The 26,897-nt window shown below is 41.8% G+C and overlaps 1 protein-coding gene across 11 annotated transcripts in view; it reads left to right on the top strand.

Annotated features, from left to right (window-relative positions):
- The window catches only part of LRRFIP2 (LRR binding FLII interacting protein 2), a 291,111-nt gene that overhangs the window by 219,657 nt on the left and 44,557 nt on the right, over positions 1 to 26,897 (top strand). For 8 of the 11 annotated variants that reach the window (XM_069215054.1, XM_069215036.1, XM_069215027.1 and 5 more), the window contains 3 exons: positions 9,421 to 9,513; positions 15,640 to 15,741; positions 15,976 to 16,108. In XM_069215054.1, coding sequence (XP_069071155.1) covers positions 9,421 to 9,513; positions 15,640 to 15,741; positions 15,976 to 16,108 — 328 coding nt within the window. The remainder of the gene's footprint in view (positions 1 to 9,420; positions 9,514 to 15,639; positions 15,742 to 15,975; positions 16,109 to 26,897) is intronic. The other 3 variants (XM_069215072.1, XM_069215109.1, XM_069215102.1) reach the window with 1 other exon arrangement.

Here is a 26,897-nt window from a genome sequence, read left to right as displayed (position 1 = left end):
GTGACATTTGGAGAGTTATTTTTGTATTTATTTATTTTTTGTACACTAAAGGTACTGGTTTCTTGGTTAGGGGTCCAGCGCCAACCTGTCTTCTAGAGGGGTGCAAACTCCTCTGGTTGTGCGCCATGTGGGATTTGAGAGTGCAAGTTGTGTCTGATCTGAAGGTATCTATACTGTTCTGTGGCTGCTAATAGGTAATCACTACTGAGGGTTTCATAGGCGATCATCTCTCCATATGTCCACAGGTCACCCAGCTTTTGTAAAACCCTCTGGGTTGTCCACTAGCTTTAGGATGTCACTATCTCAAAGTGAGATTTGCTCTTTGTGAATATCTTTCCACCCCAACGGTTATTTTGCTTCTCTCCAAATGGAGACCATGTGCGTCTGTGTGGAATGGCAGGTTCCCCAGAGGCTTGACCCTGTATAACAATTTTGAGTATCCCTTAGCAGCCATGGTGTGTCTATCAGCCCTAATAGCTGGTTCATCTTGGGCACTGAACACCCAGGCATTGACTGTTCCTGTTTGTGCTGTCCAGATGGTATTTTTCAATGTCTGACAACTGTCCGCCCTTGTTAGCTTATAGAGTGCTATGCATGGATGCACGCCGCTTTATAGGAGTAGCCTCCGCGTCAAGTTTCTGCGAGAATTTGACTAGAATCCAGTATAGAGTGTTCACCCAGATTCCGCCCACTACTCCACCAAAACGAGGGAGTGCTAGCTACACTAACCAAAGGTTCCATAGAGAAAGGCCCACATTCTCCTCAAGGAATAGGCTTCTATTCTCGGTTTTGCCTCATAAAACAGAAAACTGAGGCATGTCCATCTATCGTAGACCTCTGGAAATTAAACGAGTATTTCCACAAAAAATATTTTTATGTGGTCAACCTCTCCCATAGCACGACAGCTCTGAATTTACAGGATTTATACTTTCGCATTCCCACCCACTCATCAGAGTTCTTCCATTTGGCTTCAAATCAGCTTTATTCAGAAAGGACTTCCCCCTTCTTCAATAACTCGTTGATAAAAGCACCAATGGCATTTCAAGCATTCTAAGACAAGGCTCTAGGAACTGTCTCTGAGAAGAGAGGGGAAAAAAAAAACTGAGTCTCTTCAGTTAACTTTTGGGGATCATGTCCTATGTGATCAATATGATCCCTCAGTACGACTGAATATGAAAGCCTTACAGGAGCATAGGTATGATGGAAGCTCTAGTCTGATGGGCTGAGACTATAGATGCTTCCGTGGAAAGCTGGGGCAGTCCTCTACAGAACCTCTAATTTAAGAAAAGTGGTCTCTGCTCCAGAGGAGCATACATATCACTCACCTAGATGTCAAAGCCATCTGCTCAGTCTCCAAACTTTCCTAACAATTGTAGCAGAGTCTTCAGTGTTAGTTTGCACGGACAATACCACCAGCACGCATTACGTGAATAAACAAAGCGGCACAAGATCATTGACGCTGTCCATGGAAGATCAGGATATCTGGAACCGGCTAACAACACACAGAATAACTCTTTGGGCCGAACATGTTCCCTGGACTAGAAATCTCATAGCGGACATGCTAAGCAAAACTGGAAACCGCCTCCACGAAGGGGAGTTTGATCAGTCGGCTCCAAGCATGAACTTCTCGTTCTGGGGCAAACCAGCTGTGCATCCCTTTGCAACAAACGAAACCTGCAAATGCCTGTTCTATGCAACTTGGCATCCACACCCAGGATCGTGGGGATAATGCTGTTTGACAGATCATCCATGATCTATGCCTGCCTTTTTCCCCAATATCTTTTATCCCAAAGGTTCTCTCACCCAGAGGAAAGCAAAGCAGGGTTGTCTCATCATGATAGCCCCCAGGTGGCCCATGCAGCATTGTTTCACGAAGCTTCTCCTGCTATCAGAATACAACCACATTCACCTACCAACATTCTGTAAACATTTGACGATGAACTAATGCCAGGTCCTTCATCCTGACCTGGCATGTCTCCTCTTATGGCACGGCTCCTAAATTAAATGAATTCAAAGATCTCAATATTCCCCAGGACTGCAGGTGTGTTCTGTCCAAGTCAAAGCAGAAGCCATGATAAAGACATGTAACCATTAATGGAAACAATTCTGCATATGGTTCCAGAAATGAAACCTACATCCTCTACTAGCATAATCTGGCAGATAACTACCCTATTTCCTGTCACTAGCTCAGTCACAGTTGGTACATGCGTCTGTTAAGGTACGGCTTACAGCAATATCAAGATAGAGATGTTCATCACATTTTCTCTTTATACTCTTGCAGAATCATCAAATAGTTCATAAAATAATTATTTAGAGTTTTTTTCCTACAGTAAGGGCTCCTTCCTCGGACTGGCACCTGAACATAATTCTATTTCAACTCGTGAAGTTTATTCAAACCCATTCAAAGACCACACATCCAGTTTCTCACTTGGAAGGTTATCTTGTTACTAGCGCTCACTCTGACAGTAGGGTAGAGGAGATACAGGCTTTCTCAACTCAAGAACCTTGTTGCGTTTCACAGGAAATTTAGTACTTCTCCGAACCAATCCAAAGATTTACTCCCACGGTACCTTCAGATTTTGCCTAAATGAACCTATGATATTTGGGATTTTTCTCCCAAATTCATCATCACCAGCTGAGAGGTCTATTCATACGCAAGGTATCAAGTGATATCTTAAATTCTACTTACATTGCATTAAACTCATATGAACTGACCAACTGTTGAACTCACATGGACACACTTGTAAGGGTGCTCCAGTCACAATGCAAACCATTGCTCAATGAATTTTAGCTGCAATACAGTTCTGCCACTCAGACTAGCAAGCCACCCGCAGAGCAAATTAGGATGCATTCAGCTGGGGCAGTTTCCACCTCAACTATTTTGTTTGCGTCAGTACTCTGGAGAAGATATGTTGTGTTGCGACTTGGAAAAGTGTGCATATAATTCATGCAGTATTATTACCTGAAATCGGTATAGCACAGTGATAAAGCAGTTGGACAGGTTTTACTACACCACTTATTTCAATAAGGGGAGCCTCTTTTGGTTCCATGTGTTTATGTATTGCAGATTTTAATGTATGATGTGTATATGTGTTTATATGTTAATTTATTAAATTGCAAATGAATGTTATGCATATATTTTCTACCCCCCTCCACTATTTGAGCTAATACTACAAGATATATAAATACAGTAACTGCTTTCTATTCCGATTCAACTATGTGAATCTATGAAAGAACCAGTACTGGAGAAGAAAATAAGTTACTTACCTGTAACTGCAGTTTTCCAGTGTTGGTACCTTTCATAGATTTACATGTGAGCCACCCTCCTCCCCGGAGAGGCTCCTCTTATAGCTCGGGATTATTTATTCCCATTTGTGCTTGAAAATCGGAGAGACTCAGCCTCAGTTGGGAGTGTTCTAGAGGGTGTCACCTGATTCGTTAGTTCAAGTTTGGTCCTTTTTAAAAAAGGACATGGTAGACTGTTAAACAGACTTTTTCATTGCCATTTTAGCCTATATTAGTGATATATACTGCTTTAATAAGTTACTGTGGGGCTCCCACTTCGACGACTGGGAATGATTCAAGCATGTGAATCTATGAAAGATACCAATACTAGTATTGCAGTTACTCGTAAGTAACTAATTTTCTTCTACAATACCTATCAGCTCTTTCTCATAATTTTTAAAATTTTCACCTGCCAAGGGTTGAGAGCACATTTATAAATTGAATTTGTTGATTATTTATAAAACTGCATGGAAAATCCGTAGTCTTCCGTATCGGAGTCTGGCCTTACTCTAAGATATAAACGTTTATATGTGTAGATACTTTTGGCTGTAAATTTATGATTGTGGAAACAGTTGATCTGCACCCATCAATTTCCAGGGGCTTCAACCTTTTCCACAGACCAGAATGTTGGCTGAGAAGAATATTCACATCTCCCCAGTATGTCTGAGTTGTGATACCAAAAATAGCAGATCTGCGTAGGAGTACTCGCGCAGAACCTACTACTGAGTATTAATGAGAAGGAAAGAGGCCTTTAGTCCTCTGTAATTATAGATATTCTTAATAACACAACCATGACTCCCTCAAATGCCATTTGGAGACCGTTGTGTAATCTTATAGGTAGTTCAGAAAGAATTGGAACACCTTGAGTAATAGTATTCTTGGCTTCTACCCAGAACATTTGAATACACATGGCATAAGTAAAATCCCACCAAACATATGCTCATTCAGCTACTGCTGCAGTGAAAACTTTGCACATCGGATGTGTAGGTTGTAATATGTAAATTCATAGAAAAAACTAAATAATAGAAATAACTCAAATACTCATCATTCATTTAGTAGATCACAAATGCAGCCTAGTTGCACAAAACCTAATGATAGTTGAAAACATGAATATTAATTTACAAAAAACCTGCTGTTAAAAGGGAAAATTAACATCTGTCCGAAATTGGGTCTATAGTTGGCAGAGGTATGTACCCTGACCAGTTAGGGACCACAACCCTAGTCAGGTAAGCCAGTTATACTCCTTAAATTAACCTGTGCTCAATCTCGGTGTGGTTTGGCACAGAGCAGTCAAGCTTAACTTAGAAGGCAATATGTGAATTATTTGTGCAGCTTTCACACTCAGTAACACAATTAAAACTCTACAAAAAGACTACACACAGGTTTAGAAAAATAAAGAATATTTATCTGAGTAAAACAAGATTGACAAAACTCCACTCAGTAGAAACCCAGATATACATTTTTAAAGATGAATTGTGAAAATACTGCTTAGAAGTCACCAGCGGTCAAAAGGTTACTTGAGGTCTTGAGGGACCGGAGCAAATGCAAAGTTCAGGCCAACAATGATGGAGGGTAGACTGGCTACAGAACCCACGTAGGGCCTTCAGAGAATGTACCTTGTATGGAATAAAGCGTTGATGCCAAGGGCATGCTACATCAGTATTTTCCACACAAGTCGTGTCACTGCATCATCGTCTGGTTTCATAGAGATGAATGCAATGAGTCATCGTCGAGCTGCACAGATCGTCGTCATTGGGCCATGCAGGCTGTGAATCTGCAGTCCTCAAAGTCTCTGCGTCGTAGGAGCGATGTGTCTGTTCTGACCGGCATAGTGGTGGTGATGCTTTGGTTTTTGCAGAATTCAGCTGCAGAACCCATGTCTGAGGCCCAGGCGTGGAGAGGGTCACCTCAGGCAAGGGTAGCACTCACAGGTGGCAGTCCAGCAGCACCAGGAGAGTTAGAACCAGTCTTTGATGTCCCTGAGACTGCAGAACAACAGGGAGCAATCAAGCAAGCCCTTGGAGTCGCTCTGTGTTCAAGTGAGATGGGTCCAGTCCTTTTCCTCTGCAGGGCAGGGATCAGTAGGCAACAGGGTAGCTCAGCAAAGAAGAGAAGCAGTTCCTTGGAACAGTCAGTGCAGACAAAGTGACAGTCCTTACAGCTCTGCGGTCCTGACTCCAGCAGAGTGCTTCCCAAGTCCAGTAGTGATCTTATTTGCTACGGTCAAAGCCCAAGTACTTATACCAAATAGCACCTTTGAAGTGGGGGTGACTTCAGAGCAGCTCCTTGAAGTGCACATTTTCCCCTTTCATCCCAGCCCTGTCTCAGTTGGGGATAATCAGCCCTTTGTGTGATACTCGGACCACTACCCTTTGAAGTGTAAGTGTGAGCCCGTTCCCATTCTCCCTGCCCAGGTAGACGCATCAGTATGCGAATGCATCCTGATGCATCCTGTGTTGTGGCTGTCTGGAGGGAATGCACAAATGTAACTGTCAACCAGCCCAGTCCAGACGCCTATTGAAGACAGGCTGTCAGGCATACAGAGGAGTGAGAGCAGAGAAATGCCCAATTTCTAAAACTCAATCAGTATTGCAACAGTTGTCACATGGGACTCACTCAGCCAGGTCTGCGAGCTTCTATAATTGTTTTATAGAATATTCAAAATCAATACAATTGGTATGCATATACATCAAATTCATAATAGCACTCTACTACAAATGTTAGTGCTGGACACATGATCGATTGGGGTGTATATTTGTGGTCTTATATTTGATTCATATTCCAGTGCACAGACAATCAAAATATCAAGTCCGGGAAGGTGAAGTGCAGAAGGTACCGAGGTGGATTCTTACACCGTTCCGGGTGATGCGATCCTGTGGACGCCCACTGACTGATATTTACAACTTTATATTGTAACGCTTGTTGAATTAATACCTTAAGCATTACTTAAAGAATACTTAATTCATACTGAAGCATGGATTAGTGAGTTTCGTAGGGCATTGGATGACCAATCAGTCACGCATGTTAGGTGGATGATGGCATCCTGAGGTGACCTTGAAGTATTTGGGATTGAAACTTTGACAGTAGTCACTCTCATGGTTTCGCTCAAGCTTGAGGATTTAGCAAATTGCATAGCTTTCTCATAGGACTGCCCTCAAATAATGCTACCATTACTGAATGTACAATGTGTTGTTTTTGTATGTAATTTATACTTTTTATTTTATGTGAGCACTGCATTGTCTGCACCATCGTTTCACCTTCCCGCACTCGATATTTTGATTGTCTGTACATTGGAATATGAATCAAATATACTAATAATATACATGAACCAATTAAATAATTTTTTAATATTCTATAAATAGATTACAGAAGCTCACAGACACTGAGTGGTTGCCAGCTCTGGCTGAGTGAATCCCACGTGACAATTGTTGAATTATTGATTGTATATCACCGCCATCCCTTGGGTGTATATGGTGGTTCCTGTCATAAATTGTGCACTTTCTTAAAGCGGCATTTCTAAAATAGTAATAATAAATCTGACTTTACGTGTAAAATTGATTAATCTTTACCTTTCCAATTACATGAAACATGCTGTAGCTACCCCTTTCTTGTCAGGAATTACAGCTTAAAGGCATATTAAGGAATTCCCATTGCTGGCCTGTGAGAGGAGTAGACCTCTCAAAAGTGAAAAATGACTTCAGGAGTTTTTAACTACCAGGACATCTAGAACTTAAAAGTACATGTCCTGCCTTTTACTTACATAGCACTCTGCCCTATGAGTTACCTAGAGCCTACCGTAGGGTGACATATGTAAAGGGGGAGTATAAGGCTTGGCAAGAGGCTTTAAATGCCAAGTTGAAGGGGCAGTGAAACTGCACATACAGGCTCTGCAGTGGCAAGCCTGAGCCATGCTTGCAGGGCTACTTAAGTGGTTGTCAACAATCAGTGCTGCACACCCACTAGTAGCATTTAATTTACAAGCCCTGAGTACATGGTACACCACTTTACAAAGGACTTGAAAGTAAATTAAATATGCCAATTATGGATACATCAATGTTGCTATTTTTAGGGCAGAAGCACATGCACTTTAGCACTGGTTAGCAGTGGTAAAGTGCTTAGAGTCCTAAGGCCAACAAACAAAAAGATAAAACAGAAATAGGATGAGACATTCAAAAAGTCTGGGATAAGGCCACCCTAAGGATGCCAGGTCTAGCAACATCCTTTACTGATTCCCATTTAGAGAACATAGTTTTCATTTTAAAGGAGAAAATGAGCTAAAGATACAGAAGTAAGGCAGTTAGGGAAGGGTTAAGAGGAAGAATTAGGGTACAAGAGGGGGCACCAGCAAAAATAGGTAAGGAGGAGCAGTATAGAGGATGGGGAAAATAATTTTAAAATGAGTGAATGAAGAGATCTCCTTCCCTTTTACCTCCACTCCCTTACCCCTCCAACCCCCCAAAAAAAGACAATGAGGAGAAGGTGGGCGAAGCAGAACAACAATATAAAACAAATGACAAAAATGTGACACTTAAATGGAGTCATAATTTTGAAACAATGAAATGTCATAAATAGATGTGCTGTAATTACTGAACAGTATGTTCATATTGTTAGTATTTCCCAAATAAAAAATAGCTACTGTACTATTAAACCTAGGTATGAATTTGAAATGATATGAAAATATTATTTATGTATTTTTATGGTTAATCAGTTAAACCGAATAAAGCTTATGAATGAATGATATGAAATTATAATATACTCTCAGCCAAAGCTCCTCATTTGGTTCCATACCCAACACCTCCTAACTTGTCATTCTTGGCTCCAGTATAGGTGTTAATGTAACTACTAAAGTCAGTGGTTGTGCGATAAGAATATGGCATACGATCGGGTAGCAGGTTTATTTCCACTCCCATTTTCAATAGTGTCTAAAGACCACTGGTGAAGGAACGCATTGCAGTTGTTTCTATTACCACATAACCTGTATTTGAAACTAGTTCAAAACCCACATCTTGGGAAGTTCATTTACTGACACAGCTCCTCCAGATCTATAACAATGTAAATGTGTGAGGTGGGAGAACCAGTGTCTTTGGACAATCAGTAACTCAAAGTTGAAATTGAATATCTTTTTTACGTAAACATGTGTATTTTGTTCCATACAGTGTTTTGGATAGGGGAGTGGCAGGAGAAGCAAGGTGTTGCTGGTTTTCTGTTCCTCATGTGTATCCCATTCATGTTTTGTTTCCCTTTTGGTCAATGCGTGATGATATCTGAAAACCAGATAGCACCACTTTCCTTTAAGGCAAGGATTTAGAACTTTTGTAGGGAAATGGGAGCTCCTGTAGACTTAGCCCAGCTCCATAAAATGCAGCTCACTAAAAGGGAGAGGAAGTTAGAATGGCAAACTCCAGGAAACGGACTGCTTGAGGATGCTCAGTGTTCTTGTGTACCGGCAATGAGAGCTCACTTCTAAGCCTGTCCAGGGCATTCTTATTACAAGCATATTATTACATCTGACATCAGAACAGGCTTGAAGTAAAAAAATAAAAATCACATGTCTTTATAGGGGATTACACTAATGTATGGTTTTAAAATAGTATAGCATATGTTTACAGTGATATGGAATTTTTTGTATCACAAACTGCATAGTTGTACAGTACTTGAATTCATATTCAAGAGCATGTGTGCCGTTTTGCATGGCCACAGTCCTATTGCAATGACTATCACATTCAGCTTGAATGTGTAAACTCTCCCCACTCTATTACTGACCCACCACCAGGTCCCATAGCATTAACTTACCCAGTACCCTATAAAGACACTGTAGCAAGGAACCCAGCTGCTCTAATATCCAAATGACTTGGTGACATATTCTGACATCACCTTTACATGAAGGTCATACTGTAAGAAACATTCATAAATACATATTTTGTAATTTTGATCATAGTAACTGTAATAGTTAAAATAAAGTATCTTTCAGTTGAAATGTTGGAGATCAGGTTGGAAAGCTACCACTGGTGGCAGTAGTTAATCCGAATTCCACCATTTTTTAAGTTGACGTTATTTTCCTCTCTTTTGTCACTACTGACCTTAATTGTCCTCTTTCCTTTTCCTCTCTGCTTCTTCTTCCCCTGTCTACTACAGGCAAATCAGCAAATGCAGCAGAAACTTGAATCCATTTCGAGGGAGGTATTTGACCTCCAGGAGACAGTTATTTGGAAAGATAAAAAAATTGGGGTATGACAGTAATCGGTTGCAGCATTAGAGCAGTCAGATGCAACCTTATTTATCGGTAGACTGATAAACTTAGCTTGACATTAGTGTGGACTATGCATCCGTTACTATCCATGCTGTGTGTCTAATCTTGAGTTTGTATTCACAGATATTATAACTTTCTAACAGTTGCACACAATCAACATTCATTTGTCATAGTTGGTCTAAGAACAATGTGATATAAATCTACATGAACATTCCCACATTTCCTTTTGCATTAGCTTAGTTTTCAATTTTGTTGGGCTTGGCATCAATTAAACCTATAGCAACTGAATTAGTCTGATCATAATTAATGCATCTGAGGTCAATGCTCTATCAGACTTGCTAGAGTCATGAGGTTCACTGAGCCCAGCCGCTTTGCATATGAAAAATACTCTTACAGTGCTCAACATAGCCTCTCACTGTTCCCCTATAAAGTATCTATTATTCATGCAGACCACAATGTGCTTGCAAGTTGTCTTCATTGCAGTAAAGTAGATTAGCTTGTTTTTACAATGTCATATCAGTCTATTGATAAATAGCATGCACAGCTGATATTTTTATACTGTTTGCTCAAAAACAGTTATTTGAAATGCACGCATTCATTGCATTTATATTTGTGAGTGAATCTTTCAAGACTAACACACAACTAATTTGACTTTGTGTATGATAGTAATTGATAGGCACTTCCGTAATAGCATAGAATGGGTCTCATATTTTGCATCACTCAATTTGCCTTAGATTTCAAACTGACGTGTCTGAAAGTGAACTAGTATGGACTGTTAATTCCATATAGATTACACCAGTTCTTTAAAACTGTCTTATATGTCTTTATTGCCTTTTAGAATTTGAACTGAATAAATTAGAGGAATAGGTTTAGTAAACTGGTTAAGATTTATAAGTATTTCCTGACTATCACGATACATATAAAACAGCCATTAAACATGGCATAACTCCATTAGTCTATATATCGTAGATTGTGTAGGGGCTAATCGTGTTCTTTTGTTGATATTGTACATGTCCCAAACTAAGAGGTATTACACTCTTTTCTATTAGTTATACATTTTAATGTTTGTCAGCTCTGTTTTTTATGTTAATACCTTGAGTTGGCTAGAATAATGCAAACTAATGCAGTGGCCATTTTAGGCATATGATTCTGTCCAGACTAAACTTACAAGTATCACAGTTATGGCTTTTCTTCTGACACTTTGTACATTTAGCAGACATTGTGCTGGCACCAGAGTATAAGATCAGAGTATAGTACATTTCAGTTTCTTTGACATTGAGTGTATGATGATTATAAAGGTCATGGACTCAAAGTTCTCTTTGATCCTTCGTCTTCTCATTTTTATGGCCTTTTAACTGAAGTTGGTTCTGTGTGGTTAGAGGGAGGAAGGTCTGTTGCGTTTACCTTTGTGGGGAGTTTATACTTCCTTAGGCTATAACGTCCTCCGATTCATGCAGTGAGATCTCCAGTGCAGGGCTTTGTTAGTTTAATAGTAGAAAATGGCATATGAATGGGGGAAATAACATTACTAGATTTCAGCATATAATCAGTGATGACCAGAATGCTTGAAACTATGCATAATAACCTGCATTTGGTACAGGAGGCAACTGTAAGTAGAGCTGGATACATGAATGAATGTAGAAGTAATGCTTAGAGAGCACTTCAAGGGAAAGGTTGCTATGTCACAAACTCGAGAAGTGCAGGAATAGGAAGGAAAAATACAAGATTGGCCTTTAGAAAGTGAGCGTGATTACTTAAATGCCACTTATAAGATGGTGGAGAAATGTTACTAGCAAACAAAATGCTAGTTTGAATACACAAATAAATAATTCCTCTTTCATGCTATGCCAGTTTGGAATTATTTTTTAGCCAGATCACCACCTTATCTGATCTTCTATCACTTAAGCTCATCATTATTCAAGAACGACATAGGACAATTTGGGGTGGACATTGTATTAAATTAAGTATACGTGTAGGCTATTAAATCATATGATTTAATCTTTTAACCTTTATCCATGTCTCCCCTTGCTTTTAATACTCTGCTTGGGAGAGGCTTGCCATCAAGATAATCTTTCAAGAAAACCATCCCACCTGTGTCACAAAGGCTGAATAGGCAGTCATCAACTGTGAAATTTAAATCTAAAGTTTGGATTGCTGGATACAGGGATGAATTGATCTAATTGGCTGACAGTTCTCAGGGAGTTTATACCGTTGGTTAATATTACAGTAATATTAGTAATTGTATTAAAAAGATGTAGAAATACTGTTTTGTATCCCTAAAACATCTGTCAGGATTGTAAAGAAAGTATGAATTGAGATCTTAGATAGAAAAGAAACTGTTGTGGAATTGTCTTAGATTTCGTTCTATCCTGTCTTTGTTAGTGCATTACAGGTTGTGTTCTATCCACTTTATTTGGCAAATATCACTTAGCCTTAATTTGTATGTTTCTCAATTCCTCCCTTTGATTTGTAGCAGAAAATCAGTGATATATTGTTTTACTTTTTCTATCACTAAGTTCCTCTAAACCTCACTGAAACAGCGCTGAAGGATTTCTTTGATCCTGTGTAACTAGGAATGCTAGAAATCTGAAAAGCGTTCCCAAGACACCCTTCAGAATTTGATTGAATTCTTGTATCGGCATAGTTGAAGTGGCAGCATGTTCTAAATTTTATTAGCTAGGGAAAATATCTTCCTGCGGTAGCAGCTCTTTTAAACTTTGGTTCACCTGATAATATTTGGTCCACAGAATGTCTTTATAGTTTCTTCCCTGGCAGGTGTCTTAAATTTCGATCTTGTAATTATTTGAAGCCAGTGCAGATGCATCCCACCTGAAGTGACCCAAGCCGTGTTTTAATTACCAGACAGGTTAGGCTACTGGAATTTTTGAAGGTGTGGCATTAACTGTAATGGCAAAATTCAAATATACCTTCGCAAAAACCTATCCTTAATACAGCTGACTAAATTAAGATAACTGTGGCAGGCATATGCTTTGCATAAATCAAAATACGTGTAGGCTTATTAATGTACCATGCCAGTCTAAGACAATTCCAAGTAAATTCCAACTTTGAAGTGGATAGACTATTCTAGCAGTACATGATGTCATGCGATCAGCAGCTTAAAAATATTAAAAGGACAATTCTAACAGCAGTTTTTGCCCGTTATTGGGTTAATCATATTCTATACTAAGCGTATTTTTTTTTTTTGAGAGATGAAAATTGGGTTTCTAGTTGTCTCTTATATTTGGAACCTGATTTGTATTGTTTGCATTAAAGCAACTATGTACCTTAGAATTGTTATGAAGCCGAGGAATGCATGCAAGTAGACTATTTGTATTTTCTGCATGAAGGCAACTCTGTACCCAGAATTGTTATGAAGTAGAGGAATGAACGCAGGTAGACATGGTCACAAACTCTTAATGTATATCTGCTAGACCTTTTAGTGTACCACGGATGGTAAATCAGTGATTGACACAATTACGGAATGAATGTTCTGAAAAAGAGACCAGGTGTTCTAGCAGTATCTAACTTGCATGCCTGTTCTATTTTGATAGGGGTAAATGGAATGGTGCAAGCTGTGTAGTTAGAAACTGGTTCTGTATCTCTAATGAGACACATAATCACATCCAAAGTAGTATCTGCTGAGTGGTCATCCAAATACATCCATTACTGTGATTTCTTTCAGGCATGCCAAAGGAAGTATCCTTTGCTGTGATCTTTTAGGCGAAGAGACAGGTTGAAATTGGAAGGGCATTAATCCATGGTGAGATGTCTTTGCAAATAGAATTATGGGGTGCGCCAGTAAGGTATGTAGAGGATTTAAACATTTAGGAAGTGCTCCAGCAGCGGATAATACATCATGGAGTGCTTCCTGAAGTCATACATAAAAATAACACCAACTCAAGACCATAATAGCTGTAGCCTGGGGAAATTAAAAGACGTAAAAGATGCAGAATGGTTTGATAGAGCGTGTACATATATAAAGAGATTATCTGGTACACATGCTAGGCAGAACATGAATTGGGTAAAATTATTTTATGCTCGGAGAAAAGGGAGGAAGGGAAGATCAAATAGAATCGGTTGGCTTCGGACATAGTCTTCACATCACAAGGCTCAGTTTGTCTCCAAATGTTGATGTAGAAACATGTTGCCCTGTACAACTGTATCCCTAACACTGAGCGAATGTTATCCGCAAAATGATTGATCAGTTCAACAGCCAAATGACCTAGAATTATATACTATCCCTAACCATGAGTGCAAGTAGGTCCTAAGTTGTTTTGAACCATTCAAAGAATGATTGAAGCTTGTGTTTTGAGAATAAATTTGTAAGTATTTTAGCTGTAGCCTATTTTAGACTAGGAGGTCCTTTGTATGGTGTGCGGTTTTGTTACTGGAGGACTACAGACAGGCTGTAGCTGGAAACGATCTAATATTGATACTCACTAGAAAAATTTAGATTCAGAGATTCTCTTGGATTTATGTATATAGTTTGCGGCTATCCTGTTAACCAGACTATATGGAGTTGGATATCTCTACAGTGTGTACTGTTTCCAATCTAATATGATAGAGGAATGCTAAGAAACGGATGTATCCCCGAGCAGTACAAGCGATGATTTGTTTTTTCGTGATTTGTACTACCCATACTTGCTAATCTGTCCTGTTTTACTGGGTTCACACAGGAGTCTGAGGGTACAGAGCGAAAGATTGGGGTTGAGGGTTAAGGCTCTCAGGAAGTTGATAGAGAGAGTTCACTTTGACTATCTAATTCATTGTCAACATTTTGTAATAAACCTGTTGGTTTTCAAAATGCCATCAGTTATATTTTTGTCCTTCACTGTGATTAATATTTACAGTTGCATCACAATGAGGTTGCCGAATGTATATCTAAATGGGGAGGAGAAAGAGTTTTCTCTGCCCCTAATGTTGCTTTTTAAGATTCCCTTAGGGTTGGGGTGTTTTATAGTATTAATTCCTTTTTAGCTATTGCTTCAAGAGGAAGGTTTTAAACCTTTTCATGGCGTTTAGTCAATTGTTTATTTAGCTCTTTCCTCAGGCGATATTCTGTAGATCCGTTGCTGATGCTTGTATAGGCCTCTATATGAAATATTAATGTGTAACACTAAGGAATGTTGATATTACACCGGTGTAGGCAGCTGTGGAGAAGTGTAGCTGTCTGCTTCTTAGAAAGATGTTTAGGGAGGTTGACACTCTGGTTGGGACCGGATAGTTGTCAATTATTCATTGGACTTGTTGCAACTTTTTATAGAACTGATAACTCTTGCTTACAGATCAGGCCCATTTCCGACATTTTGGAAGGTAATGCTTTCTCACACGTTGGTCACATGTTGTATTCCTATTTGCCATTTAAAAAATTACAAATGCAACTACTACCTTTTCTTCATTTCTGATGATGGCCCATATTGGTGAACACGGAGCTGAGACAACTAAAGCCTTGATTTTAAAACTCCATAAGAAATGGAAACAGGAATAGTTACTTGCATGATGTGCAGGTGTGCCTGGTATTGTAGGCTATGTAATAATTATTGGCACCTGTGAAATTTGGAAAATTTGTCTTTTAGACATACTTTGGTTTATAATGTCTAGATTTACTATTTAATGTTACTTTAGGAACAAGGACAGTTTTGATTTGAAATTATCTGGACCCTTTTCTCTTATTGTTTATGTTACCGATCTATTTCTTATTTTCTTTTGTTTCTGCCATTGAGCAATATCAAGTAGCTCAAATAAACTATCCATTTCCTGAGACCCTTATTAGTCCTTTCTTCGATATGCATGGGTTGTCAAAACCAGATCTGAAAATACAGCAATATCCCTTATAAAAATGTTCTTTCTGATCTTTATTTTTTCTTCCCATCCAACACAGTTGCCCTAACTTGATTGTTATGTTGTGACTATTATGAGCTAATTCTCAATTACATTGGCGATGCACACGCTTGCTTGCTTCTAGATAGTAGCTGCTTTGTGTGCACACTTTCTGCATGGTTTCCCACTCCTGTCTGCATGTACCTGTCTGATTCTTCTTTTCCTACTATTTATCACATCATTTTCCTCTGCCGTTGTTTCCTTTGCTTCCTGCCTGTACACAGGCCCTAGAGAGGCAGAAGGAGTACTTTGACTGCATTAGGAATGAGCGGGACGAACTCAGAAATGAGTTGCTCGACCTGAAAGAAAAAGTGAAGATTGGAGAGGTACTGTATTCTGAGTGCACGCTGCATAAAGGTGGGAAGGAAATGCTCACAAATGTAAAACCTGGGGAGTACTAAAAAACTGAGACAATAGTACACGGATTGTTTTAAAGTAGCAGTGAGCTCCGCATAATGGAAGATTATTATGTGTCTTTGGTATGAAAGCTCAATTTTAATGATAGATTTTCTGACCTTTCATTTTTTTTGTGAAAAAGCTTCTATTTTATTTCCCTCCAGAAACATGGGTTGGTTATTATCCCTGACGGAACGCCTAATGGTGACATAAACCACGAGCCTGTGGTTGGTGCAATTACTGTGGTGTCGCAGGAAGCTGCTCATGTTTTGGAATCTGCAGGCGAGGGGCCTTTAGGTAAAAATAACTTGTTTACTATAAAACGGGCACCTAAATGCCACAACTGTATTGTACAGAGTGTTTGCTGTGTTTACCATTGCCCATTTTACGATGCTTGCTTCAGAATTTCCTCTCCAAAATGCTAGTACCAGCAAAGCATTCAACAACGTAACCCCCTTCATCCTGTTGATACAAATGTTAATTTCGAACTAGTTCTAGTTCAGTATACCACCATTTTGTTCAGCCTCAGGCAGGATCCCAGTAAAATATCTGAATGTTTTGAATTATGCCAGTGTCTTCCCTCAGTCTTGTTCATCATCTATAGTCTTTTTAGCCGGTCTGGGGTATCACTAGCCACACACTCACTCTTTTTAGGTTTGGCCTGCACGGTGTTTGTACTGTGCCTGTGAAATCTATTGCAAATAATATAAATCTTAAAAGGGGCTTACATCCCACCCTTAATTTACATTGGTTGGTGTGCTTGCCACTTACATTTCCTTGATTTGTAATGGTTGTAGCATGCCATTTTCTTTTCTTCTTGGTGTGTTCTTATCAGTATCCCAAGGCCCAAGTACTCCTTTTCATTTGTGTCAAATTCTTTCTGAGCAAGCGTGTCAGCACCCCTGCTTGTCCCCTCACGACCTCTTCCCCAGGCGCTCCAGCTTGACCTCCCGTGCTGCTCCTCCCATAGATTCTTATCTTGGACACTCAGCCACTGCGTTTTTCTCACCATGCATCTCATCCTGCTCCTCATCCCCCACAGCATATACTGACAGACACACACCAAGAAAACACAGCTTGTTGTTTATTTGCAGTATCTCACTCCATCAGAGTGCACGTTTTTGCAGGCCCTTTCTTCCGCTCCGTGTACCGCCCATGCCGCCCTTGTTTTATTTTTGACTGGTTCTAGTGGGTGTCAGTGCAGCGTCATCCATCGAACAGTGCTAATGAGGCTTTCTGTTTCTTCCTCTTTGGTTCCTAGTTTTCAGAGGACACTACCAGCAGGCTGCTAGTTTGTTGGAATGGACAACAAGCAGATACCCCAGATTCTGCAGTAGATCTTCATGTCCACTCACTTGTCGAGTGCATGAGAAGCTGCTGTCAAAGCTTCAAATCTGCGACACTGAGCGTGAGGAAAACTTGGATAACACAAAGTGCTTAACGAGAAACTCGGCTGTGAAATTATGCAGAACAAATCCAACCTTAAATATACACTGGGAGGATGTGATTTAAAATAGGCATCCTGTGATAGGTGTGAATAATCATCCAGTCTGTTTTGTTTTTTTACATTCTGGTAAACTTATATAACATATACAGGAATGCTCACTTGGAGAAAAAAAACTGCTGACCCTGAACCGACATTAGTAGGGGTTGGGAGGTTAGGGAATGCAGCCTCTGTGACATCAGCTGTGCCACACGGAATCTCTCAAGCTTTATGCAGGCACTCAGTAAAGGTCACAGAGGGGAACTTTCCTTTAGAATATGTTTATAGTCAACTCTGCGCTGATAATCGATTCTGATGTTTACCCCTCCCTGGGACATAGGAGACTCACTTAGGTGTCTTTGAGTTGCTCAGTAATATTTTGGCCTTTCCGGAATGCTTGCTCAAATGCCCGGTTTCTCACCTACTCCATGCAACTCCACTTTCTGAAATCCTCACTCCAACCCTGTGAATCTGATAGGATTGCTATGGTCTGAATTTTTGCACAGTTTTCATCTTACACCTGCCGGTTAATCAAATATGCCACTGTTTTTGGTTATTAGTTATTTTTTTGTTGGTTTTGCTTTTATTTTTTTCGGTTCTGTTTTTTCTTCAGAACCACAGACGAAGGTTGGAAGTATATGACAGATGGCCAATAATTATGTTACTCGAATCAACGAAAAGGACTAGATAAACGTAGTCATACCTGGCTTTGGGAAACACAAGCTTTTAACAAAGGTGTCTTCCCAAACAAATTGCACGACGAATGTGTCAATCATTTAAAATTATTATCAATCAATCAGTGCTTGTAAAGCGCAGCTACTCACCTGTTAGGGTCTCAAGGCGCTTGGGAGGGTTTTGTGGTGGTGGCGGGGTGTAGCCGTATACCAGTGAGGTGGTTTAAAAAGCCATGTCTTTAGTTCCTTCGTGAACCTGAGAAGGGAGGTGGTTTGTCTGACGTGGATATGTAGGAAGAACCCAGGCGGTGGCTGCGAGGTAGGAGAAGGAGCGTCCTGGTTTTCCTGATGCAGGGTACTTCTGCGAGCGAGAGCTGGGCTGTGCGTAGGGCCCTGTGGGGTACGTGGAAGTTGAGTCACTGGTTCAGGTAGGGTGGGTCCAGTGCTGTCGAGGGCTTTTTGTGCATAGGTGAGGATCCTGAAAGTAATTATTTTCTCTGTGGGGAGCCAGTGCCGTGTACGTAGGTGTTGCAAGATGTGGCAGTGTCTGGGTAGGTCGAGGACTAGTCTGGCGGTGGCATTCTGGATGTTTTGCAATTTGCAGATTAGTTTTTTTTTGTTGATTCCGGCATAGTGTGTGTGGCTGTAGTCTAGTCTGCTGGTGATGAGGGTGTGTGTGACGGTCTTTCTATGTTCGAGGGGGATCTGTTTGAAGGACTTGTGTAGGAGGGCGGAGGGTGTGGACGCAGGTGGAGGTGACTGAGTTGATTTGATGGTTCATGCTGAGGTCGGGTCCAGGATGATTCCAAGGTTGCGGGCTTGGCTGGCGGGGGTGGGTGGGTTTCCGAGGGTGGGTAGCCACCAGGAGTCGCTCCATGCGTTGTGTTGGGGGCCTATGATGAGTACTTCTGTCTCGTTTTTGTTGAGTTGAAGGCAGTTTCTCATCCAGTTGGCGACTGCTTTCATGCGTTTGTGGAAGTTGTGTCTGGCCCGGTTGGGTTTGTTGGAGAGGGAGAGGATGAGTTGGGTGTCGTTGGCGTAGAAGATGGTCATTCCGTAGCTTCTGACTAGGGTGGCTAGCGGGGCCATGTAGATGTTGAACAGTGTGGTGCTGAGGGAGTATTCCTGGGGCAATCCGCAGGTGGTGGATGTGGGATCACCGAGGAAGGGTGCGAGTCTCACTCGTTGTGTTCTGCCGGAGAGGAAGGATTTGATCCAGTTGAGGGCCTTGTCTCTGATGCCAGCTTCATGGAGTCTTCTTATCAGGGTGTGATGGGAGACTGTGTCGAAAGCCGCCGAGAGGTCTAGTAGGATGAGTGCCACCATCTCTCCCTTGTCCAGTAGGGAGTGGATGTCGTCTGTTGCGGCCAGGAGGACTGTTTTGGTCCTTTGGTTTGTCCTGAATCCAGATTGGGAGATGTTGAGGATGTTGTGGTCTTCTATAAACCTGGTCAGTTGGCTGTTGACTGCTTTTTCAATGACTTTTGCAAGAAATGGAAGTAGGGAGATGGGCCTGAAGTTTGAGGTCGGCGGGGTCTGCCGAGGATTTCTTGAGGAGGGGGTTGATCTTGGCTTGTTTCCAGTCATTGGGGAAGGTAGCCGTAGTCAGTGAGCGGTTGATGGTGAGGTGGAGCTTGGGGGCGAGTGTGTCTGCAACTCTGTTGAAGATGTGATGAATGCATGGGTCCGTGGGGCCCCGGAGTGTATGGACTTCATTGTTTTCAGCGTATCTTTGGTGGTGAGGGGTGTCCAGGTGGAGATTGTAGGTTTGTTGGTGTTGGGGTTTGGTAGAGGGGGTTCTGCACGTAGGTTGTCCTTGCTGAAACTGTCATAGATGGTCTTGATTTTGTGTGGAAGTAGGTGTTGCCTGTTACAGAGTTCCTGTGAGGGTGGGATGCCTGTTGCTTAACTGTTGGGTTGGGTGAACTCCTTGATGATGCTGAAGAGTTCCTTGCTGTTGTGTGCTTGTGAGGCGATCCTGTATTGTATAGCTTTCTTTCTGGTGTTTCTGATGTGTTGGTGGTGAGTGGTGGTGGCAGCTCTGAAGTTGCTGTGGGCTTCTGGGGATTTGGTGTTTCTCCAGATTTTCTCGAGGCGGATACAGGTGCATCTTGATTCTCTGAGTTCGGGTGTGAACCAGCTGGCTATCTTTGAGTGGGTGGTGTTCTTTTTGGGGGGGGAGGGGCTATGGTGTTGGCGCAGTCGGCGATCCATTTGTGGAAGCTGTGCGCTGGGGTGTTTGTGTCGTCGTTGTGTGCAATAGTGGGGGCGGCGTTGAGCTGATCGTCCGTTATTCCTGTCCAGTTTCTATACAGTGGTTGGGGTTTAGGTCTCATGACGGTGGGTGTGTTGAAGGAGAAGTGGATGCAACGGTGATCTGTCCACGGGAGTTCTGTGGTGTGGCTGAAGGTAGCAGAGGTTCCTGTGGTGAAGATGGGGTCAAGGGTGTGTCCTGCTGAGTGTGTTGGCTCTGTCACGATCTGTCGGAGTCCTTTGTTGTTGAGGTTGTCTAGGAGGGATGCTGTGTTAGGGTCTTGTAGATTCTCAAAGTGGGGTTCTCCCAACAGGGTGTAGTTGGTGGCGGAGATGCAGTCCATGATGGTGTTGCGAGAGCGAATGGAGTACGAGGTCCTGGGTGTTGGGGTGGGGGAGGGTGGTAGATGATGGTTCCCCTGATGGTGGCCGTCGGGCTGGTGTTTAGCTTGAAATGGAGGTGTTCCATTAGGCTAGTGGATTCTTCTGAGTCTTTGGAGTGTGCGTTGAGGCGGAGGTTGGACCTCTGGTCGATGGTGATTTCCAACCCAATCCTCCCGCTCCCCTCCCCATTTTCCCCCAGTGGCTGCAGGGATCTTGTATCCCTGAGGGATGGCGAAGACGATGTCCAGGCCTGAGGTGGTGTTGGTCCAGTGGTCCAGGTCTCGGTGAGGAATGCAACGTCCGGGGTGGTGCTGTCAAGGAGGTCCCAGATTTCTGTGGCATGTGTATGGAGGTAGCGGACGTTGAGGAGGACTCGGGGGTTAAGGGGTCAGAGAGTTGTTGCCGGTGGGTTGTGCTGGGTCCCAGGTCTTGGTGGTGGTGCAAGATTGGTGGCAGCGGAGGCAGCTGAAGGGACCGTGTGTGTTGCCTGGAGATGCTTGCTTGCAGTTGTTGCATCCTGGGTTGAGTGTGATAAGTGAAGCGTCGAACTTCTCAGGGACAGAAGGGCTTCACTTGCCGTCGAACAGCGTTTGCTGTTTACCTTTACCTAATCTCTCCCTGGCTGCAGGTATGTAAAATGTCCTGTTTTCCTCCACCTCCTCCCTCCCCATTGCTGCTCAGGATGTGTGTGAGGGGGGGCTCGGGTGAGCGAAAGCAGCTCAGACCAGACCCAACCCTATGGCACCTCTTGTGCGCCCCACAAGACCTTTGTGTACCCAGTCAGAAGAGTACGTGGACGATACCCCTCTTCGCCCCACTTCCCCCGTAGAGCACCCAGCGAGCGGCTCTTTGGACTCTTGCACTGTAATGGTCGGTAAGAAAACTTGTATTATGTGTTTGGAAAACTAACATGTTCATATAATAGCGCATGGAGCAACTGATTTGTGAACGTTTTCTCCGCATATCTCCACTTGTCCAAAGAAGCTTAATCAGGGTTTTTTTTTTTTTTTTTTTTTGTATTCGAGAACACTTTACATTTTAACAAGTCCTCGGATTATACCAAGGTAGTTGCACTGCCCAGCCTGGAGGCCTAGGCATAATATCTGCTGCCTTAGCAGTGCCCATCTCCCTCAGGCCTCTTGCCTGGTTCCAGCCTAAGCTGGGAGCGGTGAGTTCCACGCAGTCCTCAGGTGGCCTCTGGAGGGGGCGCATCGAGCACACCCACTGTCTCCACTCTCTGGTCGTTTAAATAAGATAGCAGAGGAGAGACTGCTGCTTATTCTAAATTGGCTTAACTTGATTACACTCCTCCATCCTACCATTTATCCACCCATTAATCCATTAGTTTGCATATTTACATGAGCACAGGCTGTGGCATGTACATGCTCCCTCCCAATGTCACATTCTTGTATCGTGACACGGGCACTTCTGAATGTTGCCCTTCATTAGAAGCCTTAGTGTAATAATAAATCATTCATCCATTGCACATGCATTGTCACGCCAAGAAGTGCACTTTACCTGCCCAAACAAAAGCCATCTCATGCTAGAGATTTGGGACTGCTGAGGGCTAGCATTTAGTCAAATGCCCAGTATAGCACTGTCATATTTGTGTAGACATGTGAGTGAAAGTGATGGAGTTTGTAGGCATAACTATTATGACGTTACATTTTTTTTTTTTTTTTGCAAGAGTTGCCAATCTTACGGTAATAAAGCAGCATTATTTGTGTACCCACATGTAGAAGTTGCTTGTAGCAGCCCTGGTTATCTAGTCCTAGTAACGACTCTGCTTTTAGTGCCGATGATTGATTTTTTTTTTTTATTTTTTTTTTTTATGGCTTGGCTGTCAGGTGGCGGGTGCTGTTTTTTCCCTCTGCTAGACTTCAGTTATTAAAAGGGTTTTAACAGACGGAGGACTTCTTGATAATTTATCTTTATACAGATCCGTTATGGATACTTCATGGAAGTGGTCACTGCTTCAGTTGAAGATATTTGCTTCATTTCTGAGGTTTTGCCTAGATTGATCCGGTGTTTTCATGGGAAATGTAGCAAGTATGGGGAAATGTTGATAGTAGTGATTATGTTTTTTTCGACGCTTGGAACATATTTTCTTTCTTGTGCTGAACGGGTTTCTTGATTGGTTTAGGGGTAGCACTGAGCAGCAGGGGGGCATCAAATAGTGGGTACAGCTATGAGCAGTTCACGTGCAGTATATGCACATGTGGAGGTGTGTTTATGCTTCAGATGGCATGTGCACTTGTAAATATTGGTTTGTGTTGTTTCAAACTGTGTGTGAGCAGATAAACATGGCTGTATTTTAGACAAAGAACTGTTTAAGTGTTGCATTTCGGCTTTTGCATCGTCACAATTAAGTTGAAGGTCTCAAGCAATAACACTCTCCACAGAATGGGATCCAAGTGAAAATACAACTGTGAAAAATATTTTGTATTTTCTTGTACACTCGTTTGCCATCACTTGCAAAGAGGAAAAAAGTTCTGTAGCACCCTCCTTTCCTAAACAGGGAGGCGTGAAAGTGATTAGCAAGATAGCTCTCAGACGCATAAAAAAAAAAAAACGTTCTTTAAAACTCTTACATTGTGCAGCTCCCTTTTTTTAAAAATAGAAAACTATAGAACATCACTTTTTAGGTTTCCCTGGCACAGAGCTTGCAACATCTGTTGTAACAACGAATGAAAATGTTTAAAACCCTATGGCACGGCCAGCATTATCCTAGCATTTTTTTATTACTTTACGCAATGTTACACAGCATATGCAACATGTAAAAAAAAAATTTAAAAAAAAAAAAAATGTTTACTAAGTCAATAGATTTGCGGAGGCAAAACCCATTGGCTTTGCCTATGCTTGTTTCTGATTAATGCCCCAGTTCCTCAAACCCTATTCTGGTGCCCTACCGCAGTCTGCACCTGCCATCTCGTCACACGCTACCAATGCCACAAAGAAGCTATTGTGTGTGGAGGTAGAATCAAGTAGTGTAGGGTCCCTATCCAATAGTCCTGGTAGTATTGAAGTACTCCAGCAGAATGTTTGTCTCCTGTACTTTCTAGGCAATGCTACTGCGCAGGAGTCCAGTAGATCGAGTTACCTCCTACAGTCAGTGTTCAGTTTGCGGTATGGTACCAGACTTATTTAGAGGGAGCTTTCTCCTGTGATTCTCTGTAATTGCTACAATACATACTTTAGCTTACTGAACTTCCTTCTGCGATGCTAAGACATTGCTGTTTTGCAGGACTCACCTGTGTCCTCTTCCTCCTGCAGTGTTCGGTCATGGTTACTTGCAGGCCTTAGAGTGAAGGCAATATGATAGTCTGAAAAATATTACGTGTGCACATCAGCCATCCCACTCCTGATCCTGACTTTAGCAACCTGTGAGCACAAAGCTCAAAAAGTAAAATGCCACACTTTGCATTGGCATAAATAACCTTCTATCACTGTAGAAAGCAGGTTCGGTGAAGTGTGTCACACAGAAATAAATCCACACAGTATGGGACTGGGTATGATCCGTGATCCCCTTGGACTCATTTTCAGCAGGGGTGGGGGACTTCACCCAGGGGCCACTCCACTGCGGCATTGATAGCTCGCTGTTTATTTTGTCAGAATCACTCGTTAAATATTAACGTTTTACTTGGCCTAAATGCACCACAGGGCTGTACAAGGGAAATCCGTTTTATTTTGGAGGGTCAGATAGTCTGGATCTCGGTTTATTAGTGGTACAGCTGCCTCAAGCTAGACTGTGTTGTGACCATATTACTTTTTAACCTGTTGATTTGTCAGTAGTCATTTTTCGAACACTAACTTTAATCCCAAAGAATTGGAATGAGGTGATCAACATGTTGAATATCTTTAGACAATACTATACTAGTAGACCCAAAACAAATCATGATTTAGCAGCACATTATTGTTGCGTCTACATTTTATGTATCTTACCATTTAGTTATTCAGACAGAAACAAGTAAATGGTCTTTGCAGCAAAAAAACACTGTAGGAAAGTTGGAGGAAGTGATTTTTGGGGACATCTCTTCATGATACTCATCTGGATATTGTTTTACTTGCACTCCCACCCAGCTGGTAAGTTTGATGAGAGCAATGTGAAGATTCAGAAATGCTGTCACCATCACACAGCATATGGCATTTTTAAATCCGTTTTGAAGCGGTCAGGGCACCCACCAACTCCATAAAAATCCTTTCTCCACCATGCCTACAGAGAAAAAGCATCTTGGCCGCGGTTTCAATTGTTGTACGAGTGCGGGGATGGAGAATAGACATTCTACTCCTTACATCCTTGCTGCCCTGCACATCCTTTCTACTCTCTGCTGCGAGACCGGGGTGCAGAATTTTCTAAAACATCCACTCACCTATGGGCGGTATGCTTCTGAAATCTACTTGCCCTTAAACAAATCTACATGTCCCTTTTAGTGCTAAGCACTGAGGGGACAAATTATGGTGCTGTTATCAAAAACAAGCTCTTATAGTAGCCTCTCTTGACATAATTTTTTATGATTTAAACTTCCTTGTGTTCATTTTTTTTTGGGGGGGGGGGGGGTTTCATGGCCATCGCTTCAGCTCGCAGAGTGAAGGGTACTGTAGTCACTCTTTATCATCCTCCTTTAATGTTGTTCGTAATGGGGAAAAGTTGTGTTGCGAGTTTGGCCTTTGTATTTGGCAACTGTGAATTACATTTTTTAGGAAAAGTTCTTACTTCCAAAATATCTTCCTCCTACCAAGCAAAGTTGTCATTTGTGCGATTGGGACCACAGAACGACTCCACTCTTCTGATGATTTCAAGAAGTAGCACTGATCAGATTAATTGCTGTTACTATAATATTTCTTAGAAGGATTCCCCAAGAGACATCCTTGGACATTCTTGATTCCCCAAGAGACATCCAGGGACGTTCTTGTCAAACAAAGTTATCACTTTTGTGTTATTCAGTGTAGTGACCATCTCAGATATCAACACATCTCATCTCACGTGGCTCACTGTGTCCCTGGATTCCTGCTGGCCTGGCTGATATGGGGTGATAGCTCGAAACCAGTCCCATGATGCTGGTTTCCAGCCCAGGGAGGATATGTGGCCTGTAAGTTCGAGCTGGACTGTTCCCATGGAGAGCAGGGTCAAGACTTATTTGCTTATGGCTGGGTCCAAATTGAGGTGGCATGGTGAGCAAAAGAACGATAGTTTCAACTCAGATCTGTGACTGGGGGGTGAGTGTTTGAAACGTTTCAGCATTCAGCCCATCATCCTCTTGTATTGCATCTCAGATATCAAACATATGTCACGCAGCTAACTGTGGTTCCCTCCAGTCATTTACTGAGCGTTACTTTTTGGATGTGGAGATTCAATATGAGACCCGTTTTGGTTGAGAGATGTACAACAGTATTAGCTGCATCCTGCACCCTCTTATGCTTTGCAGATGTATGCTTTTTATTTGTTAGAAAATGTTTTATATGGTTTTTGCAGTCAATGAACACTTTGAAATTCCGGAATGCACGATAGTCTCTGTGTACACACATTCTGTCGATTTTCATATCTGACAAATGTGTGCAGAATCTGCATAATGCCGAGATTTTTGTCATTACGAGGGAGGCCTCTCTTGTATGCTGGGGATAAATTTAAATTACACCAGCATAATTCATGTAATTCCAGGAATTCTGCATTCTACTTTTTTACGTGAAATTCCCAACTGTAAGTCATTACGTCACTTCACATAATTGTCATTCACAGTAAAATATTTACAGCCTTGGTGCCATACCACGAGCAGAGGGGGACAACTGAATGTGCCCACATTTTTGTGGTGCTTGTTTTTGTACTTTTTTGTAGCATGAAATGGGTTCTTGTGACTGTTTTGGATGTGAGGACACATTTCACGCTAGAATGTAGCATAAAGTGATGGATCTCCATTTTTTACAATTATACAGAATTTCACTTCATTTTGCATAGTCACATGAAAGCAAGTTACTCTACTTTCTTCCCTCCCTTTGTTTCTTTCTTTCATTTCACCTGGCTCTTTCATTTGAATTTTGTGTCCTTCGCCTTAATGGCTATATGACTTTCCTCATGCTCACTTCTCTGTTAGCTCCTTGACTTCTTTTTCAAGTGGCTGTTCCTATTTATGCCGAGCCTTCTAGACAGCACTTGTGCTGTCTGTTGCAAGCCTTATTGTGGCTTACCAAGAACATATGCTTGGAGTCTGCTCATTGCTTGTGGTCATTGTCACTCATTTGCTCGCTTCTTAGTCGTGTTCCAGCTTGTCAATCTTGTGTTTATCCCATCATAGTG

This window comes from Pleurodeles waltl, chromosome 2_1 (assembly GCF_031143425.1).
Source record: "Pleurodeles waltl isolate 20211129_DDA chromosome 2_1, aPleWal1.hap1.20221129, whole genome shotgun sequence".
Taxonomy (NCBI): Eukaryota; Metazoa; Chordata; class Amphibia; order Caudata; family Salamandridae; genus Pleurodeles; species Pleurodeles waltl.
Note: the sequence above shows the minus strand (reverse complement) of the source record. Positions and strands in the feature narration are given on the sequence as shown.